Here is a 23,197-nt window from a genome sequence, read left to right on the forward strand (position 1 = left end):
TAAATCTTGAAAGGCAAGTAGCACGAGCCAGGGACTCGGAGATGACATTTCTGGCAGAGGACAGGGCATAAGCAAAGGTGTCACAGTGAGGGTGGCTGCCACCAAATGGACCCTTTCTATGTACCACATGCTGCGGTAAGCACTTGACAGCGTCACAGTTTCAGGGAACTGTTCATATTTCATGCCTGTCTCCCCTGCTAGAAAGTCCCATGAAAGCAGAGACTTCCCCCCACCTCCGTGTCCTTGGAGCTTAGATCAGCGCCTGATGTACACAACGGGGTCAATCTTTCTCTTCCCAATGGTTGCCAAGTATTCGTATAAATATTTAAGTCCATGAATCCAATAAAACTGACTGTACAGTATCACACAGGAAACCAAAGTAAGCGTAAAACCCTGAGCACATGCACACACACGTGCACATGCTCAGCAGGATCTGAAGTGCTTCCCCCAGTTAACTATAAAACTGGGACTGCTTCCAAGGACACATACACTTGAGTAATAAGCCAGCGATCTGCAAAGTTACTCCTCCAGAAAGAAGCATTTCTACTGAGATGGGCTGGCTGACTGTCCTTTGGACGTCCAAAGGTTTTTTGAAAGTCACCATTTAAATAAGAAAGCCTAAAACGTGATTTTACTTACAGTGTGCTAAGTATTTTAAAATTGATTCCACCTCCATTTTCTTTTCATTTCAAACAAGTCTAGGGAAAACCACCAGACAGAGCTGGGACAGCCACACCCTGGTGCCAGCCAGACAAAGGGAGAGAGATGCTTTAATGAGAGGCTGTAGAGGTAAAAACTTCTGGGGTTCTTTAAAAACCAAACTCTAGAAATAAACATACAGCTCTGTGGAAAACCTCATGTTTAAAATCTGAGAGAACCCCAATGACAGATAACTGAGTGTAGGAAAGCGGCCTCCCAGCCACGGTTTTGTAGTACCTGCCCCTCCCTACCCCGACCAGAGACCACCGGTCCAAGGCCTGAGGCTCGTGCCAAGCGGGGCAGCAGTTCTGTGGGTGTGCAGACTTGGCAGCAGTGTCCCTCACCCTGTTTCTGTAGCTGCGCGACACACAGCTCAGGAGCTGTTGGCAGCCAGGCTTACGAGCGCTCAGGACCGAACTGTGTGTCCCCCCCAACTAATACTCACAGGTAAGGAGCCCCCGCCCCCAGTGTGGCTGCATTTGCAGGTGGGGCCTTTAAGGGGGTAATGAAGGTTAAATGCGGTCAGAGGGGTGGGGCCCTAATCCAATAGGACTGGAGCCCTTGTAAGAGGCATCAAGGAAGCGGAATTAAGGCCATGTGACAACACCATGAGGGTGCTGGCTACAGGCCGAGGAGAGAGACCTCACGGGGAACGGACAGCGCGTGGGCTTCCAGCCTCCGGGACGGTGAGGTACAGTAAATGTCTGCTGTGTGAGGTTGTGACGGCAGCCGGAGCCAACTCAGAGTGGAAGCACACGCCTCAGGGTCCTGACTGCATTCAGGTATCTCCAAAGCCCAACATTCTTGTGTTGGTTTCAAACTTTAGGATCCCTGCGATAATCTCCTGCGCGTTTAAGTGAATTCAAATTGGGTCTCTTTTATTTACAACTAACATCCTATGGGGCCCCTCAGGGACCTGCGCCACGCCCTCCCCCCTGGTGCGTTCTCCTTCTCTGTCCGGCCTGGCTCCTCGCTGAGCATGTCTAGCCGCTGTGTTTTGCACGAGTCAGGTGTGTAACCACTGTACGGAGAACGAGCACACGGGGCCTGGGCGGCTCTCGTGGGCAAGTGCAGGGACTCACCTGGAGAGGTACCTAAGGGTCCCGAAGGCTGCCCAGAGGCCTTTTTAGCTTATTTGTTCCCCAAAAGGCATCAATGAATCGAAGGGAGAAGTCTGACAGCAAACATCAGCTTTATTAACATCTGCTTACCTTTGGTGGATCACAAGGGGGAAAGAGGCCCAGAAGACTGACCAAAATTCTTCTCCAAAATTCAGGAGGCTTTCCATTTATTTTTAAAAATATAAACAAGCTCCTTGGTGAACACAGAACCTTTCGTATGACTAACCTGGTCACCAGCAGTCCATCTCTGCTACAGAAATCTAACTGAATAAAGTACAGTGATGGGCACCACCTTATTCAGTCCACTTTCCTTATGGCTCCCATCACATGCTACACCTGCCAGGGACCTCCTTTCTTGATGAAAGATGAACACAGCTGAATTATCGTAACTGATTTTCAGGTATTTTCTGCCTTGTGCATGACACACAAAAGAATTATCCCTGGTTCCTTCTAACAATCTAAAACTCAGAAATAAGCTAAAAATGACAAAACTTATAAATCATTCTCCCCAGCACAGAATAGCAGGCAACAGTATACAGGTCAGCGATGATGAGGGTTGGAAAACAGGGTTAATAGAATTGAGTTTTGAAATTTTTTTCAAGTCTTTTCAAATTTGAATGACTCCATGCTGAACTTTAGAAATTTTAGCAAGGATAATTACAGTCACATCTTCTGGACTGTCTAAGTCACCTTGGAATGAATACCTGGAAAGAAATTGGAAACAGTGGTTCTCGCAATTCCTTACTGAGTTGCCTGTCCTACCGAGGCGTTTATCAGCCCTGCCGCACACACGCGGTAAGATCATAAACACCGCCTCACGCGACACTGTGTGGTGCCAACATTTATTTCCTATTGTAACCAGCCTCAAGCCTATTCTAAAAATGTTTATTCTGTCGTACACTTTTTGTACTGATCCAAAGGTAAGGTAACTCAGGCACCCAGGAAAACAATACAAATACAGATGCTGAAGAGAGCAACGTTATTAGTGAAATGCCAAAGAGATCGTCTCTGACATTATTTTATAAAGTCAAAGATGACTGTGGAAGATACCGATTTACCCATTTATACGTCTCCAATACCCAAACCAAATAAAACACAACCACACCAAATCTAAATTACAACACTTTATTGCAGCATCGGCAAAGGTCAGATTTCTGAAGCTGGTGAAGATCGGGCAGCATTTCCATGTGAAATGTTACAACTTTACAACTTTTGTTTCTTATTTAATTCTACATGCAGAAACTGAAGCATGGTAAAAAGGAAAAAAATGTAAAATAGCTAGAAAAGATGTAATCAAGTTTGTAGCATACAGATGTGCTCTTCAACTAAATTTACTATGCCTATCGGAAAGCAAACGAAAGACAGCTATCCTAAGAAATTAACAGATTGCCAGAAACAGACTGAGAACCCTCGTTTCTATTTGGGGGGGTTGGGGGGGAGGAGAAACAAAACAAAACAAAACAAAAACAAAGCAAAATAAAAGCTCTACTGTTTCCACACTTTGCTGAGAGACAGAGGCTGTAAACCCATGAAGGTCAACAAAATCTCCGGACCCCCCTGGCTGTCCTTCGTCCGTCTTCTGTGACGTCTGCCTGGCACGCTGTTTGTGTTCGATGATACTTACAATGGGCTCACCTACCCCTGCGCTCAGGCTGGTGTCAGACGCCCCTGCGCCGCCTGGGTTCACGCTCTTTGCACACTAGTCGTCACGTTCTCCTCTCACCCTAATAGGCAATGTTGTATTACTGACTCTGATGGACAAACTGCTTTTTCTCCCTCATCTCTTGCTCCTCTTGAAACAAATCCCTAAGCAGAAGCCTTCCTGGTGGATTATCTGTGTTTGGGTCTTTCATCGTTTTGTTGTCCTGCACGTGCGCTGTCACTAGGAGATTTTACCGCTTGCTCTATGCTTGTCTACTGCAGTCCTGGAGCCCCCAGGTGTATCTTTTTCCAACATGGGATGTTCAATTCAGAGACACTGTAACTCAAATCAAGTTTAACCTCAAGTTCGTTTCCCCCATACCATTACCATCACAACCATCCTGTCCCAGGTTTAGGTTCACAAGTCTCTAGACCGACATGCTGAGATGTGTCCACTGCTCTCACTCAATTGCTGGAGGACTCCACTATCCACAACATCAGATACAGGACCTAATGAAATGAGACGTGCTACTGGATCAACGTCTCCTACAGGCATAAACAGGGCAATGTTAAAGGACTAGAACTGAGGACAACCTCCGGCGAGAAAAGGCCCGCAGACACCACCAGCCACTGTCCACCGACGTCTGCGGACAAGGCAGCGCTTCTCAGGAGCGCACAACACCTGCTGGGCTGAGAACAGCGGGGAGCAGAGGGGCACCAAGGAGAGCAATTCTGACCGTGACGGGAAGGGGTGGGCCCAGCATACAACTACTATAACTACTTCCTAAGATGCTGAGAGTTCATGGTCTGTTACGGTTGCACTGTGTCCCCCCCCCCAAATTTATACGTTGAAGTCTAACCCCAGTACCTCAGAATGTGACATTATCTGGAGGCAGGTCGCTGCAGATGTAATTCATTAAGATGAAGCCAGACAGAAGGACAAGCCCCAAATCCAGTTACGACTGTGTCCTCATAACAAGAGGACATCTGGACACAGACACACACGCTGGGAAGACGCCACAAGAAGATGCAGCCAGAGATTGGACGGTGCTGTGGAAGCCGGGGAGGCCAAAGGCGGCCAGCAAACTACCAGAAGCCGGGAGGGAGGCCTGGCTCCCTCACAGCCCCCAGAAGGAACCAACCCTGCCGACACCCTGACCTTGGGTTCAGCCTCCAGAACTGTGAGACCAACAGCTCTGTGGTTTCAGTCACACAGTTCACCACGCTTTCTCACGGCGGCTCCAGCAAAGTAACACAGTTTGCCTCTCACAAGGCAAGCTGCATTAGCAAGAAACTTTCAAAGAATAAAATGCAAATGTGGAGAAGTATCTTCAGCTGGATACATCCGTTATGTCAGGCAGAGCTGAACTGAATGGAAAAAGGTCAGTAATACCACTATTCCCTAAGAGAAAGAGGAAGTCTCTCTCCTGCAGTCGAGACACAGCAGTGGTCTAAAACAGAGCGCGTCAGATAAATGCAGTGAACGACAGGAAAAGCACCGCGGTCTTCGGTAAGTAAGACACGCCTCTCATAACCTCTTGCTGTTCAGAGTGCGGTCCACACTCCAGCAGCTCTGACATCATGTGGGAGCTTGTTAGCAACGAATCAGAACCAGCAGTTTAATTAAGAGTCAAGATGGTTAAAATGCATATTTTTAAAGTTTGCGGAGCACTGGTATAACCCACGTGAATTTACAGCACACAAACCATATCAGTCCTAATACTCGCCACGAATGCCGAGGGTCACAGGTTTTATCAACACTGGCGGAGTGGAGGGAACCCTGTCCCGCACTACGGAGTATCTGATAATTGCACTGCGGACAGAGCTACTGCCATTTTAACTCGTTATAAGCAAATGCCTATACTCTGTTAGAGCGTTACTGCCCGGGAGAAGGGCTGAAATTTTAACTTACGGCCTTATTTCAGTCCAGATTAGAAAAATATAAAAATCATCATAATTAATGTCTGAGAGCCTGATCAAAATCCATAGGTAAGAAAAACTTTAAAATGCTTTAATAACCAGTTTCTAAATAAACTTCCCTTTTATCCATCATACAATGTCAACACTAGTAACTTAAAAAAAAAGCATTAGCCAAGTTAGGAGTAAAATTGAAAGCAGTTTCTTAACCTCACGCAGATTTTAACCTCCTGCCTCCTTTGTGCAGGAACTCAGCACACAGATGCCCGAGGAGCACGGCTCTCAATACACACCTTCCTACCAGGTCTGGCCCAGCGTTAAAAACAGAAGAAAACAAAGCCAAGCCAAGCCACCAAAAGACTCCACCCCATCACATACGTTCTTCCAAATGACTGCATTTCTTCACTTAAAACTCAAGTTTAAAACATAGCAAAGAACTCTTGCTACTTGAAAGGCTCAAAAACTCAAGTTTACACATTAGCTTGTTCCTCTACGATGTTCATCCGCACCAGCATTTTAAGAGCACTGGCTTTGAAAACACCATAAAACCGTAAGACTTCACAGAGGGCCATTTTCAAGAGTGCTGGACAAATTATGATTTTTTTTTTTTGAGTGATGATTTTAAGAAGAGATTTAGAGCAGGTACAGTGGGCAGCCCAAGCGGTGGGAGTCTCACAAAATCAGGAAAACAAAGGGGAAGGAGAGAGTTAGGGAGTGTAACACAAGAAGACGTTTTTATTAGATGGCTAAATGTAGATTTTTAAAAGCCCCTTGTCCATTCAACAAATACTTACCAGGCACCTACTCCGTGCCAGGCACCAAGAGCTGTGGAGGAGACAGAACGGAAGACAAGACAAGGTTTCCGGGGCAAGAGCACGACAGGGTCCCAGACAGAGGGAGGCAAAAAGAGCTTAACGAGAAGAACGGAAAGGCCAGCTCGGTGGGAGCTGGGGAAAGGAGAGCGAGAGAAGGCCAGTGAGGCGGCGCGCCTCGCGCAGGGCCGTGTCACCCAGGCTGCGGGGTCTGGCCTTTTCCCCACAAGCCGAGAGGAGCCCCCGCGGGGTGTATGCGGAGCAGCTTGCTGACACGGCCCGGCGGCAGCCTTGCACTGGAGGAAGGACAGCGTGGGTGCAGCAGAGAATGAAGCGGAAGCGGCGGAAACTGGGGACGGAGAAGCAGACGCGGGCAGCGACCCAGACAAGGGGTGACGACAGCTGGATCCAGGACCTCGGCGGCGGGGGTGGAGCACACGGGGCACGAGAGAGGCAGCCGCTTACGCAGAGTCAGAGGACTTGGGAGCTAACCACATGTGGAGACTGAGGGAGAGGACAGAGTCAAAAATACACCTGTCTTTTCTAGTTTGGACAAGGGGGTGGGCAGAGCCTCCGTTCACTGACCTAGAGGACAGAGGAGAGAAGCTGGGGACACACTGAGGTTGATGTTCCCGTAAGACATCTAGGTGGTCATTCAGAAGACAGCTGGATGTGCAGTCAGCAACTAAAATGTGATGCCTGGGCTGGAGGCATGGATGGTAACTGAGCCCCACGTGGGGCGGAGGGCGCTTGGGGTGAGGGAGGAGCGCCCAGGACCAGCCCGAGGGACACGAGCCCTCCGGGTGGAGGCGAGCCCGTCCCAGAGTCAGAAGCCAGGAAGCGGAGGTCACAGAGGGAAGACAGAGGGCCAGAAGACAGCAGAGCCACAGAGGTCAAGGGAAGAGAGTGTGCCGAGAAGAAAAGGAGGGTCCAAGTGCCAAGGGCTGCCAAGACGGCGTCCTAGAGCACCGAACGGAGCGCCGAGGCAGCGGTGGCTTGGGGAGGACAGTGTCGGGGAAAAGCTGGGGAGGCAGGCACAGAGTGAGTGTGTGAGTGTGAGTGTGTGTGTGTGTGTGTGTGTGTGTGTAAGCAAAACAGAAAGTTAACGAAGAATTCTGAAAGATGACTAACTGGTAGCAAACTAAAAAAGGCATGCCTCCGTGTTCACAGACACAACTATTATTACCACATATGTAAGCTTACACGTTTCCCTGTATTTCTGTTCCCTGCTGCCTAAGAAACGCTTGCTACTTAGACTAGGGCAGAACTAGCTCTTCCAAGTAGCTGGACTCGGTTCCCTACTACACTATAAGCTTGAGAGTGAAGACTCTCTTTTACTTTTGAATTTTCCATAGTGTAGGACTGAACCCATGGAAGGTGCTGGATGAATGTAAGCTGCAGGGAGTGAATCCTACTGCAAATAGTAATTACGCAGCAAATGTCATATTTATTGATTCTGTAAAGTCACCCAAACATTGAAAAATTAGTAAAAGATGCTACAGTCGCAGTATCTGAACGGAGAGGAGAAGGGATTAGGGACAATGCTGTTCAGAGATGGAAGGCTGCAATAAGACAGGTGCAGCTGATGGAAAAACGTCAAGATAGAAATATTCTAATAACGAGACAAGAAGAGAGAACAGACGTTACCAAGAACACAATGGTATATATTTAAAGCTCCTCTAAGAAAATGTAAAAGGAGGAAACGAAAATGTCCATGGCCCCTTTCTTAACTGAGCCAGCATCTACATCTCAGCAGCAATAATAAAAGGTATTATGGAGAGGCTCAACCTAGTATCTTACCCCGAATCAGATAGGTTTATACATCATTTCTGAAAAACTCAACAGGTGTTAAAAAACAGAACCCCCTGACAAAAAATAGATTCCTAAGCTGTCATGACAAACCAATTTCTTAAACTGGAACTGGATTAGAGTTGTCTGAGCATACAGTTCTAAGAAAAATGTTACCAGGAACACACAAACACATTTAGAGAGTAAAAGACAAAGGCTCTGACACCTGCATTTCCCCCAATGCTACTCTTCCCGACACTGAACCACTTCTGCGACCCCAGCACCCTTTTCTGCACCCGTGTGCCTGTCTCCATCCAACAAGGGGACATCTGAGGGCTGTTGTACAGCCACAGCCTAAACCCGGATGCCCCAAGGGAGAGCACTCAGAGCAGCAAAGCCCATGTCACTGCGGATTATAACCCAGACACAAGAAAGAAGGTGGGACCAACAGGTCTTTATATCAGATCCCAGAGAAACTTTAAACAACTTTATTCCTTAAAAAAAGATGAGTGAGGTCTTATTAGGGAACATCTTCCATGTGATATTCCTTACAGAGTTTTAATTATTTCACATTAGGCAACTCAAGTTTAAGAAGAACTGGCATGAATCCCTGCAGGACATTTTATAACTCAAAAACAGACAAACAAAATACCCTAGAACAAACTCAACCTGCATGTTTGAAAGTCTTACTAGCAAACAGGTTTTGACTTTTAGTAAACATCACAATTACTTAACAGTGGCTTGAGAGGTCCTAACAAAAAGCCTCTGATTTCTCTCAAACGAATCTAAAACTAGTCCTCTCTATAAATGCAAAAGAGAAAAATTAAAAATACAAGTAACTCCACTCAGAGAAAGCAAAAGCCAAGAATGATGGGGCTGAAATCAAGATTCAAAAACAAACAAACAAACAAACAAACAAACCCCAAAAACCAAAACTGTAAATATTGTATTAAAAGGTTTTCTTCTCTCAGCTATCTATAACTCAAAGACTTTTCTAAGTTTGCTAATTCGGCCTTTATCATTAAGTATAATCCAGAACTATCTAAGTTATTCACATGGACATGATGAAGAAAATGGCTAAGGGAGAAACAAGAGAGGGTCCTACCTCCCACCAGTCTTAAAGATTAGATCTGCATTAGGCGCTCCCTTCGGATGCTGGTAACGCGGCCGCCGCTCCCGATTGGTGTTTGCTGGAGCCGGGCGCTGGGCAAGAGACTGCAGCATTTCTGGAATTAGGAGCCAAACAGAACAGGTGGTTACGCTTGGTAAATGCACTCCCCTCAAGAAGCCAGAGCCCAGGAAAGTCTCTCAGGGAGCCGGCTGAGGAAAAGCAACCATTGCACAGATTGAAATGATGAACAAGTACCAGAAGAGCAATCTAGAGACGAGATACGCTCTTGACTGTCATGTAAAGTAACACTCAAAGCCCCCCTTACAGCCAGTGCGGCCACCACCCAAGTGTCTTGTGAGGCAGTCAACAGTGTAAGAAGCAGGCAGGACGGCAGCCAGACAGTACTGGCTCGAGTCCCAGCTCTGCCACCTACTAGCCATGGGACTTTCGGTTCAGTGTCTCTAAGTGTAAAATGCAAATAATAATGGGCACTGATCTCACAGAATTGTGAGGATTAAATGCTTTGAAAAACTACTCAAGTGTCTGACCCACAGTAAGCACTTACACTGTTAACTACCATTATTTGTTATTAAGAATGTTGAGTGTCAGCTGGAAAAGAATATTCTAGAAGTGGGACTTAAAGATAGAAAACCAATTATTTATTTACACAGCAATCTCTTGCAGTTTTTGAGTACAGCCCTATATGAAGGGCTGGGCTGGCTTAGGAGGTGTCCATGACCTCTATATTTAAAGTTCCAGTTAAGCCAAGTCTGCTGGGTATGTCTGCATAAAACTGGAATCCTAACTTGAATATACCCTCAAATTTGAAGGAACAGAGGGCCTTCAAGACCAGAATTATCAAACAGACAAAACGAGATGGTATTTGTTGAATTAATTTGTTCACAGTTGACTGGCAACACGAGGTAACTAAAAATTGGTCTTTATGTCACCTGCAAACATGGCTCTAACAGGATGGAATCTAACTGAATTATGGAGTTAGCAAAATGTGATGAAAATTCCACTAGTGTTCTTTTACAAGTAAGTGAGAGAAGAATGGAATGTATAAAACAATCAGCCTCTCAGGCTAAATACATACAAACACGACGTGAAAAGGTGGAGAACAACACCTTTGACATTCTATGTTCTAAAAGCCCAAGGGGCTTCGCGATTTCCCACTTCCATCCTGGAAACGAGCTGATACCTTGATAATCTTCTTGTTCTTGCCGTTCGTTGATATCTAGCGTGAGCTTTTTCATTCTCATCCTCTCTTCTTGCTCTGCCTGTTGCTGGTTCCAGTGATTTGCAGCAAGTTGGGAAGACATGGGTACATTAAGGATCTTAAACTGAGAAAAAAAATGACAAAGAAGTCACAAATGGCTTGAGAAAATCAAGAGGGAAAAAAGTAGATTTCAAGTAAAATAGTTAAGTAGATTTAAACAAGTTTAGGAAAATAATCATCTTTCCTTTCCTAGTAAGTCAATAAAGATGGTCTAAGGACATAAACATAACAGTGTTACTCTACAAGAGACAAACCTATCAGGGCTGGATGGGAAGTGGAAGGCCAAGTTCAACCTCCACGGAAAGCAGACGCTCCTCTTTCCTGCCCTGTCTGGTAGCACACATCTAAGCAACAGGGGATCATTTTCCATTGTGTAGACCCTATTATATATGGGTAATTGTCAGAAAGGCTTTTATACAGAAGCTGTAATCTGCACCCTTTCATTTCTACCCTCTGGAACCAGTTCTGCCCTTCTGAACCATACAGAACAAACCTAGTCCACCTTCAGGATTAACAGACCTTCATCTTACTAAAGACAGCCGTGATGCTGGGAAAGAGAAGAGCCCCCTGAGTGAATACACCACAATCTGTTTACCCGACCACTTGTTGGTAGCATTCAGGGTGCATCTAGTTTTGAGGTTTACAAATACAGTCATAAATCATGTACAATTGTCTGTGTGGACGTGTGTTTTCATTTTGCTTAAATGAAAAAATGCTAGGCACGGAAAAGGTGGGACTATCTGATGTGTTTTATTGGTTAAGAAACTGCTGAACTGTTTTCCAGGAGTTTGCATTCCACTAGCAGTATATGAGAATTCCAGTTCCTTCACACCCTTGCCAACACTTGATATTGATATGGTCAGTCTTTTCAATTTTAGGCATTCTAGTGAGTATATAGTTAATATATCCATTTTGGTTTTAATTTTCATTTTCCTAATGACTAAAATTACCTGTCTTAAAACTCAATCTAGAACTATGCTTAAAGTTGACATCAAGTTTCCTGGAATATAGAGTTTTCAGAATGTATTTTTTCCCTGGTCTTGAAAAACAAAAAAATTGACCACTATGAATCTTTTGACTGCTGTCCTATTCTGTAGGACTTTTCTGAGTTTAATGACAATTGATCTGCAATTACACACAGGTCCTTTCAGTCCTTGAGGATGTAATTTGCTTATGCCTGAAGACTGTGACTTATTTAAAGCAGATGAATCTCTTTTAATACTACCTAATTTTACCCAATCGTTAATTTATCCTTTCACGGCTAAAATCTTTCTTCTTGATAAAAAGGAAAGTAAATAGTTGCTTTTTCCATACTCTCTCCACAAACTGTGCCCTTTCCTGTTCTTAAGTCTCTGAACACAGCCTTTTAACAAAGCACTTTCTCATCCTCCTGAACCACATCTCCTTTAAAAACTGCTGGCTGTGGGCTATTTATTTCTAAATTCTAGGATATGTGGTCTGATGATGGTCAATTTTTTCTTCTTTCACGTGAATTCTATGTTCTTTTTTTCCTGCCCCTTCCCCAAGTTTCCTTTCCACAATCCGTTCTTTCATAAAATATATACTTGCTAGGCAGTGCTGCAAAGATGTTAAGAACATGGGTTTTTGTCGTCAGACAAAGTTTATTCCTTAGCCCTATCATTTACTGGTATGACCAGCAAATCACTTAAGAACACTATTTTTCTCATCTGTAAAATGAGGATATCAATACTAACTTTAGGGCTGTTGTGAGAATTAGACAAGATAAAATATGTAAAGTACACAGGTCAGTGCCTAGCAGGTATTAGGTATTTCATAAATATTACCTACTAGTAATGCATGTAAATAATTTATCGACATCCAGACTCACAGTCTCCCTCATTACTTCCTATACGTTGTGAAAATAAAACTATTTCATTTAGCAAAATAGAATCAAAAGTCAGTTTTTGAAAAATCACCTTCTTTGCAAGAATGAGATTAACAACCAACAGACAGAAATTGAAATCCTTAACTACTCTGTACACCTGTCCTCAGGCCTCTGCAGTAATTTGTATCAGGAATGAGGCTTGCCCCAACTGTTTCTATTTCTACTAACAAAAACAAGTGAAACAAAGTTAAATACAATGGTCATCACTTCCTGCAATAAACATTTTCATTTGTTTTTCAAAATTCGGGAAGACACACACAAAAATAACTAAATGAAAAAGTTCAGCTCAGACACATGTATCTAATATGTGAAACAAAAACTTCACCATAAAGTCACTCTTCCCAAGCAGCAGTCACTGCGAAACGTCACAGTAACTCGTACCGCAATCCCTCACTTCCAGGGCCGGCCACGCAGCAAGCACTCTGCTGCACCTGCGCTTCCAAACGCAGCTGCTACCAAACTAGCAGCAGAGAAGAGCTCCATTCAACAGGCCCTGGGAACAGAGCTGGGTCAAATCATATGACACCAGAGACAGAGATGAAAGTTCCGGAGAGAAAGACCACAACTATGAGAACAATTTTCAGAATGAGGACTTGAAGCAATTTTCTCATCTTTCCCTAGAGGAGTAACTGTGGAGTCTAGCAGGTATATCCAAGTTACAGATACTCGAAGTAACATTTAACCTGTCAGTTTAAATCAACAAAGACATGGCTATATAAATTAATACATTAATTTTAAAGATATGATTACATATATAAGAACAATCTCTGAAGTACAGTAAGAACTCAGTAAATTTTAGCTGTTATTATTAATATCACAATTGCTTTATTATTTTATTACAGGTAGGTGTTCTGGGCAATACTGAAATATTCAGTCTCAATAGAAATACCTAAGGCTTTGAGAAGGCAGCTAAAGTCATTCTCTGTTCCTAGTATCAAATAAGATGACTATCTGTGATGCTAAGGGTAAAAAAAAAAAAAAAGTGGAAGTCTGAATTTCTTAATGTGAATCACAGGCCCCAACGTTATAAAGCTCTTGCTCAGCTGGCTGGTTTTCCTCTCACTGGTTTTACTGACTGGTTTCAAATAGCTGTAAATATATGCAAATACAGAGGGAGTGACATACTACTGTTTTACAAAATACTCAAGCAAAGCAGCCGGGTAAGAAGTGGAGGTACATAATTTCCTCATCACCAGAAGTCACAAGCTGCAATTTTAAGATGCTCTGTCTGTCACCACATTAACACACTCAGCAGTAAAACAGGATGGCCGCTTCCTCCCCTTACTCTGATCACGACACCTGAAACGTCCTTCATGTTTAGTAATGGCAAGCCTAATGGCAATGGTACTGATCATACTAATGAAACAGGATTAAAAATTATAAAGAAAATTTCATGATGATCTGATTAAAATGTGGAAAACGTAGGTTTTTATTCATTCGTTTACAAGACTAATAATTTTTTTTAGAAAGTTCTAGATCTTCTGAGGGGAAATGATTATAAAGAAAAAAGAGAAACAAAAACACATCTTATGCCCTGAGACAAGTTTTACAAAAGGAAAAGTTCTCAAGTATTATACACTTAAAAACAATAGAAAAGAGACAGTAATGAATAAATACAGAGAGCAAAAGGGATGAATTCTTGATGAATTTCTTAACCAGGTGCCTTAATCGTAAAGCTGCTAAGATACTTCAAAAAAGAGAGGCACTGTCTTATAGCAAATTAAATGACAAAAAGATTGAAGTCACTCATACTAGATTTCCTAGAACACAATAATGGCAATAAAGGTGATTTCAGTTGTATTTTAAAGCTACTTTGTAACAAACTGAAACTGATAAAAAATATGTATGTATATACATACATATAATCCCAAGTTACTATGATAGGTAAGTATCAACTACTGCAGTCAAAAGATATGTGAAACAAACCACTTCGTAAGTATTAATTCCAAAAAATGAGTTGTTAACCAGTATTAAATTGTAACAAATATATTGTGCATTAGCTTAAAACAATCAAAAAGCTTTTTAAAACATTACCTAATAGTTCCACTACATTAAAACTTTTGCTCTAATAATCAAAACATTTTATTTCATTATTCAAATTCATTTAAATCTAGATTTAAATGATACTTAAATCTAGAAAAATTATCAACAGTATTATCCTTTCTTTTCAAATACTCACTTCATTGGCATAAATTTTTATTTTCCTACTGAGTACAGAAGAAGGTTATTTCTGGGCACAAATACGGTGCACAAAGAGATCTTTCACTTAAGAACTAAAAATTACTGTAAAGCTACACACTTCACATTTCTAGAAAAACCGTTGTACCAGAAGGGACAACACCCAAAAGTCAAATAATGAAATAAAAATCAGAACAAAATACACTTTCTTTTTCAGACCACAAAATACCAGTGATTTTTCTTCAAATAATGTTCTTAAAACTGAACATTTCCCAAAATTCCAAGTAATGTTTATGAGTTGAAAATGTACTTTTAATAACCAAGTACAGTTTCAGGTGCTCTGAAGAGAACAGTTTTACAAAGCTCTCACCCCAACACCAAGTTTAGGATCTTAACTTAAAAAACAAAAACAAAAACAAAACCCAAAACCTAATTTTTCTAGGGACTGGGAGGAGAGGGAAAATGCCAGGGCTCAACTCTGGCCTGAGGGTGAGAGAGAGTGGAACTGTCTTGTCCTAAAAACTTGATAACCTTGGAGTCTGGGATGGAGGAAAGGCACGTTGACTGAAAAGGAATTATGAAGACAGTGTCTGAAAAGGACAGCAGTACTCTGGATCTAAGTCAGAGTTAACTATGTCAACATGAGTCAGAACGTAGAGCCTTCTCCCCAGCCCTCCACTCCATGATTCTAACTGGTATACAGTTTTCATAGCTGAAGCTTTACTTGCACTATAGCAAAATAATGGCATACTGGACAACTCTGATCCTTCGAGTAAAAAGAAATTACCTGGCAAAAGCAAAGGTAAAAAATTAAGGTAGGCATCATCTCTTTGAGGTTGTACTGGCAGGGAGGGAACACAATATCCCTCCCCTCACAGAGGACTCCTGAGGCCAGGCCTCCCCTGACCACTCACCCACAACAGCCTCCCCACCCCAGTCTCTTTCTACCCTCCCGACTCACCTGACTGTCCTTCACAGCATTGTCCCCAATCTGACATTATGTATTTCCCTATGTCTGCCTCCTAATACTAGAATTAGCTCCCAAGAGAGGAGAGGTGCGGCTGACTGCTGTATGTTCTGCTGGTGGAACCGTGCCTGGTATATAGCAAGTGAACAATAAAAGCACCTGTCAAATGACTACTTGGATGAATGTGGGAGCCAGGTATTGAGCTTGTTCACAAGCTGTGGTAGCCACTCTAGTTCACACACTAAACATTCTCTTCATTATAAGATGCACCATTATTTTATATACCACTAACAGGAAAAAAAGGCTTGTCGATTATACCAAGATACCATCAACTCTAAGAGGCAGCTTAATTTCAGAAATATTAAAGTGTGAGCATCTTTTTTACAGAACTGATAATATATGATGTATCCTGGAGCTGTGTCCGAGAGCAGGGCTCTGTTGTGTTTAGAGCACATTTCGCTATCTGCACGTACATTATGTTCATCTTTCTCCCTGAGCTGGGGGTTGGCTCACGAGGGCAGGGGCTTTGTCTTGTTCATCACTGTAGCCTCACACCTAGGCAGGTATTTGACACATAGCAGACACTCAATATTTGATGAGTGAATGTATGAATCAGAGTCATAGCTTAGTAACTGGGAAAATGATTTTGAGGGCCATCTATAAGGTAAGGGAAAGAAGAAAGAGGTGGTTTAAGGACAATGGAAAAGGATCAGGGGTCAGGAAACAATGATTTTTTTCAAGAGAAATTTTGGCAAGTGAGCATTTCCTTGAGATTATCTGCAAGCACCCTCCTTTCCTTTCCCACCCTGAGCTTATGAAACCTTCCAACTGAAAGTCAAGGTATTTATTTATACATCCTAACAAAGACAGATGAATTTAAATTTTAAATGTCCTTTCCATTAAAAAATATCCATTCGATAGAAGTCAAGATGTGTCTTCTATACTCCTAACAGATAAAATTATTTCTACCACTGAATGCTTTAAATGCTTCCAAGTCTTTCCTTCTTATAAGCAAAAGATAACTCAGAACTTACAAAACAAAGTTCCTACTTATACTTGAAACTAACAATCCATTAAGCGGACAGATTCTTACCTGCTGCTTATTGCCTTTTCTGGTTAACATGACAAACGGCATCGTGTCTGCAGACTCTGTCTCTCCCTCCCCACCACTGAGTGGGGTCCCTTTCCTCAGCTGGCTTTTGAGATGCAGGGGAATGGCAACATCGAGTTGGTGCACTTTAACAGATTCACCACTTCGTTGCTTAAAGACAGAAATGAAAAAGAATGTAAATATTCCAAGTACCTGTGGATACGTGTAAATTGCAAACAATCCATTCAGTGTTGTACTTTAGAACAATCATCAGAGCCAGCGTAATCTTTCTGAAACCGCAGGCGTCCCCACCTCCAGATCCTTACACGTGCCTCGGAAGGACAATGGGATGTGGCTCCTGTTTGTCGCTCCAGCCTCTCCCAAGAGCACACACACAGTGCTGTGGGCTCTATGACATTCCCGCTCCTCGAACGCACTGTGCCCTTTCATTCACACTCACAGCACACATCTCCCTTCATAATTACCTAGGGCCACGACTGCCTGCTCGTCTGTGAGAAGCCCCCACCTGACTGGTGGGGTGATGACTGTATACACTCTCCCTGATGTTCTCGGTCAGCAGTGCTTCACACGCAGCAGGTGCTCAATTCACATTTAACAGTGAATGGAATCTATTGATGTTCAGATGAGCTTCCTGCTTGCTGATATCAATTATTTTTAACATTCACACTGGATCTATCAACCGATTATTTGAACAAACCTTCACCAATGACTTACTGTGTGTTAGGCTTGGAGATAATAGTATTAAAAGATAGTTTCTACCCTCAAGGAGTCATCAACTTGTTCAGTAAGGGAGAGAAATAATAATTATGCGCCATCTGAGGTATGTATAACGTGTGCTGGGGATGGAGGGCTGCGTGGGCCTGTTTGAGGGTGGGTGGGTGCTGAGATTTCACGAAAGGCTGAGTGAAGCTGGGACACTTGAGGATATCAAAGACTTCAGCTGACTTCTTCCAAGCAGATGGTAAAAGAGCAGCTCGGGGGATGTGGAGGGGATTTAGGCGGGGGAAGACAGGTGCAAAAGCAAGGACGCAGTCAGGGACCCTCAAATAATGCTCCAGTCTGATGAATGAAGTACAAGTGAGACAAGGGCTGAACATGACTCTCCAAAGCCAAGCAGGTAATGCTGAAAGGCCATGCAGGTGTTAAAACTGCTTTACTACTATTTAAACAGTCTTTTGATATAGGTTCCATATTTGCGAGTCTTGCAAATCAAGCAAAATGGTAATAAAAGTGTAAGGTTTTATTGTTTTTGATTTCTCAGTTCCAACTTGCTAGAATTTACCTGAAGTTCTCCCAGGTTCATAAGATTTACTAAGACATTTTGCTTCAAATTTGAAAGAATCATGTTAAACAAATCTTGATTTGTAAATTATCTTTCTGATTACAAAATTAACATATTATTTTCAAAAATTATTTTAATACAAAATATACTATTAAGTGTGTCCATATCAATCCCTCCAGCTGCCTCCCTCTGCCGACTCCAAGATGCAACAACTATTAACGGTGGGTCACCTCCTTTCAGACTGTCTTGCATATATTCACATATAAACATATACAATATACACATACAAATACGAGCAGCCACGATGCACACTGTTCTATGCTAAACATACATGCTTTTCTTCTTTTTGATTCTGTATCTTGGGCATCTAGTTCACAATATACAGAACTAATTATAAGGGTGTGTCCTTATTTATTTAATTGCTCCTCTATTGATAGACAGCTTTTTTCTACTACAATGTAACAGCTCTGTGATGTATTTAACTTCATGCACTTGACAAAGTATTATTAAGGGTGCATTTTTAATCAAATGGCACGCCCATCTGACAGGCTTACTAAATTTCTCTCTAAAAAAGGCTGCACTGGTTTACATTTACAAAACATTTACCCACACTTAACCACAATGGGTACTGCCATTTTTTAAATCTGAAGATCTGATGATTTGATAAAGGCCCAGCTGTTTGCTTCTCAGTGAATGTTAGCAGGCTGTGATCGCTCTGTCCAACAGCAACAAGCTGAGTCACTCATCTTTCTCCTTAGTGTGTAAAATCTCTGTGGTACAGTACAGATACTTAACTCTGTGCTGTGTAGGTTGTAGGTATTTTTTTCCTGGCTTGTTAATTCTATAGGGTTTTTACAGCGTTCTGTGCTGGAAAGCAATGTAACAAGTGGTTGATAAGAGACTGCACCGCTCGCTAGCCTTCCACCTTGAGCAAGCTTTTTGTCTTTCCAAGCCTGCTTCTTTAACTGCAACATGGGGATACCAACAGTACGTGACAGCACTGTGTGAAGAGAAATGTAAAGGCCTAATCCCGGGCTCAACGGTCTTCACACTTACTAAGATCTTCTGATAGATTTGCAATTTATTCTGGTGTGGAAATAAAATAGAAATCCAGCTTTATTTTCATTGGCCATTTGTTGAATAATGCAGTTTCCCTCAACTGATTTGAAATGTTAACTTCATCATGATTAAACTGCCATGTTCTAGGTCTATTTTGGACTCCCCGCTGACAGGAAACAGTTCTTTAAGAAGTAAACGGTTGATTACCTCTTCAAAGGGATTACAATGATCATGTTTTATTTGATGACTTGTGCTCCTGAATGATAAGATTTATTTCATAAATTAAGAGCTTTCTAGATGCATGAAGAAATTTTCATGTATGGAGGAAGATGCAAATTGGCCTAATACAACTGTAATGCTAATCTGTACATTATCATAGCTTTTGGCCTTGGTAGCATCAATGAAAGTAAAATCCAGGATTTCTTCTCCGAAGAATTACTCCACTGGCATATACACCATAACACCTAGGTTCTATCTTAAAAACAACCCTCCAGTCTTCACTATGACTTCTCTAGCTGCACCCCATTTCTCTTCCCTTTCTAGTAAAACTTCTCAAGAGTCAGCTCAACCTGTGTCTGGCGTTTTCACTTCCCCCCTTTCCGCAGTTTACCACTGAGCCCCTCCGTGGGGCTTTCGCCCACCGTTTCAGCAAAGGCACTCTTCTCCAGTCACCACAGGGCGTAATAGCAGCTATGTACGGGGCAGAAGTACACAGCCCGTGGAATTTTAGTTTTAACTATAATAAAATGTAATTATTGAATCACTGGGAAGATGGGGCTTTTTATAAAATCTAGTATCTTAGTATCAGCAACCATTAAACAACATTTTTTAAACATCACATAACCAATCATCCTCGAGAATTTATGTACAAGTTATTCAAATTATAAACCAAGCTTAAAAATTTACCAAATTAAATTTCCCCAAATATTTATCTTCTGTAGTTTGACTTGTAAACAAACTGCAAGTAAGGGGTCTTAGAAACAGGATTATGACCTGAGAGAGAAAAGGTGGAGGCTGATACAGTGAAATTACTCTGTTTCAAGTCTTAAACTTACTACATTTTCCCCTCACTCTAGTTTAAAGAAACATGCACATCAGGGTGTGGGATGCAAGAAGTACTGGCAACTGCAAAGTGTCTGAATCAGGAAAAAGCTGCCACAGAGGCAAATACCTAGATAGTAGAGACCCTCTAACCAGAATCAAATGTGCTGCAATATTGTGTACTGAGTACTTTGGAACAGAGCAACATTTAATACCTGAAGATTTTCTAGCATCATTTTATCCAGAGCTTGAATGAAGTCCTCATCTTCTACGCAAGGTACATGTTTAAGTCCACCTCCTTTAATCATTACCTCCTTATTAAAACAAAACAGAAACGAGAATTCAGACCAGAAATTCTAACTTTAATAGTGTTCTGTATGGCAGAGCCTTCTGTATTGATAACTTGTTCAACATAACTCAAGCAATGAGTGAACAAAATATAGAACATTATTAAATATTCAAAGAACTTGTTAATAAAAGCACTTAGGAAATCATACTGAAAATGAATCTCCAAAGAAATATTATTTCAATAATCACAAAAACCAAAGCTTCTGTGACTAAAATCGAAATACTATGAAAACGAAGCAGTTTCAAAAACCGAATTTTCAGCCATACGTACAGTATTTTCTTCATCAGTTTCATTCTCCTTGTTTGAATCCGTGAGGTAATCTGTGTTCTCTTCCTCTTCTTCTTCTCCTTCATCGTCGTCATTACCAGAACCCTCCTGAAATTGTTCGACATTAAAACATTTTGAAAGATGTTACTAAAAAGATGTTAAAACTTCTGTATAATTGTCCATTATTCTCAAGTTTCAGTCTTCCATGCAGTCTGCCTAGACCGGTAGGGCAAAGTCAGCCAGGACCACTTACTACACACCAGCAGCCGAAAACCCATTTCACTATCTTCCACTGACCTAATAATATGAAGATCCTTTGTAGAAACTCTTCCTTAAATTCCACAAGGAATGACTTTCCTCAACATTTTGTATTTTCCCCTCCCCAACTAACTCAAGACTGGTTTTCTCATAGCAGTTCTTCAATACCCACCTAACCCTGCAATGAAAAGTGATAAATAGTTCAAATTTAACACCATTACCATTTGAAGGCAATGACACAACATCTTATAAAGCACTATGTTATATAAAGCCCCTCAGTTCGGAAGGTGCTCTCACATAATTTTGTTGGCTCTACCCAGTTCTGAAGAAGGAAGGGTAAGCTTTACTGACCTCATTTTCATATGTGAAAAAACTTAAGGCTCAGAGAAGTTGTGTGACTTGCCCATGGACACATGCTTTGTCAGGAAGAGCTAGACATTCTGATCTCCCTTACTGGTTGCTTTCAAGTACGACTTTCCCCATCCCCTCATGGCCATCCCCCAACATCTTCTTCTATTAGCCAAAATCCCTTTTCAAACCAGAGACTGGGGAAAGGAAATCAAAAAATACTTTGGGACAAATGAAAATGAAAACACAACCATTCAAAACCTCTGGGGCACAGCAAAAGCGGTTCTAAGAGGGAAGTTTATAGCAATACAAGCTATGAAGCTGCTTCTCAGGAAACAAGAAAAATCTCCAACTGAAGATTAGGAAGAACCCCAATCAATTTGCAAAGAGATTAAGAACAAAAACAAAAAAACCACAGCCACACAGCAGCATTCCATCTGAGTATCCTTCCAACACGACTCACTCCCACTTTGTTTCATAAGTTAAAAAAAAAAAAAAAAAGACTACACTAAACCCAGATGCTTCTCATATGCCAAGCAAAGTGAACGAGAAATAATTCCTAAGAGAAAATAAATGATTTAAAATTTGATAAAAGTTTTACTATATATAGCAATTAATTTCAAAAATCCAAACAGTGTATTACCACTTACTATATGGACAATGAAAACTTTTAGAATTTCTAAAGTGGAAATATTTGGGGAAAGTACAGAAATGCATTAACTTCTTTTTTTTCAAATGCATAAACTTTTCTTGACATAACTCTATAATTCAAAATTATGAGACTGACACGCTGCCTGCTGTGCTAAGAAGGCACTAATTCAAAACTAAATTTGCAATAGAAATGCTCTTAAATTGGCCCCAGAAAAAAATTAACCCTCTCTTAACACTTAAGAGATTCTTCCTTTTCAAAAACTAAGCTAAAATGCATTAACTTTCTCCCTCACCCTTTATTTTTTATATTGCTCAGGCAAAATAAAATGGATTAACTTTTGAAATTAAAATGCTGAACAAGAATCTCATTGTCCTAACCTCACAGCACACGGTCATTATAACCTGCGGGGTAAGGAAGTCAATGGACCACACAGTCTGAGCTAAGGAAGGCAGGAAGGGAGCACAGCACAAGTCTAACTGTCCAAGTTCAAATGTTGGCTCGCTGGGACCTGGGGCTAATTATTAACCTACCTGTGCCTTATTCCTCACCTAACTCATAGGGTGCTAAGAGAAATGAATACATGTGAAATGAAATATGAATACAGTGATCATGCTCAATAAATAACTATTTTGCTTTGACAATAATACATCTTGTATTTTCTGTTAAGTTGTATAAATCCTGTGGAAATTTAGAATTTTGGCAGAAGAACACTTACTTCGTCTTTAAAGCTACCTTTAACTTACATAGCTGATACTGAGGAGAAAATATTCTAGTTGTCAGGTGCTAAGAGTAACTTCCCAAGTGGAGCTTGAAAGAGTTGAGGACCAAGATAAAAGAGCATAATGTTTCTGGAGAGTTCCACTTTAGCCCTGCTCTTTCTCAGCTGCGGTATTTATAGAACTTCCTACCCTGCTCTTACTACATGATCATCAACCCATCTTCTCTCTGAGAATTTTCTCCTCTCCGTATTTGGAGAGCAGTCATGGGAAACGGTGGTCCCCAGCGGGAGAGTCAACTATTCCAACTTTATTCCTTTAAATTAAACCGCCCAGACAAGGCTCGTGAGGCTTCCTACTGAACGTTTTGTTTTTCCACTTAGCAAACACACATGTATTGTGTATAATATTCACTTTGCAATTAGGAAAGTAAGAAATAGTTTTAGATGATAACAATCTTAAAATTATAAAGTTCACTTTTGAAAAGGGAAAAAACGCATTTAAAGGAAAAAACAATACATAGCAATTACTCAAATGAGAAATTTATAGGAAATTGAGTCATTCTTTAATGTCAAATTTACTGAGGTCATTTATTAGATTCTGTTTATCTAATTAATGCAATAGTGAATTCCAAAGACAGCCATAAAATTAGTCTAAAAATGCAAAATGGAAATACTCTCATTTCCTTTTGTTGT

General features: G+C 41.6%; 1 protein-coding gene across 1 annotated transcript in view; it reads right to left on the bottom strand.

Moving 5' to 3' along the window:
- Positions 1-2,931: 2,931 nt before the first annotated feature.
- LOC105106353 (regulator of nonsense transcripts 2) overlaps positions 2,932-23,197 on the bottom strand; it is a 70,460-nt gene continuing 50,194 nt past the window's right edge. The window contains 7 exon segments of the mRNA XM_064479352.1: positions 2,932-4,007; positions 9,084-9,204; positions 10,291-10,363; positions 10,366-10,432; positions 16,513-16,680; positions 20,128-20,226; positions 20,532-20,636. Coding sequence (XP_064335422.1) covers positions 9,114-9,204; positions 10,291-10,363; positions 10,366-10,432; positions 16,513-16,680; positions 20,128-20,226; positions 20,532-20,636 — 603 coding nt within the window. The 3' untranslated portion in view covers positions 2,932-4,007; positions 9,084-9,113.

Source organism: Camelus dromedarius, chromosome 26 (assembly GCF_036321535.1).
Source record: "Camelus dromedarius isolate mCamDro1 chromosome 26, mCamDro1.pat, whole genome shotgun sequence".
Classification (NCBI taxonomy): Eukaryota; Metazoa; Chordata; class Mammalia; order Artiodactyla; family Camelidae; genus Camelus; species Camelus dromedarius.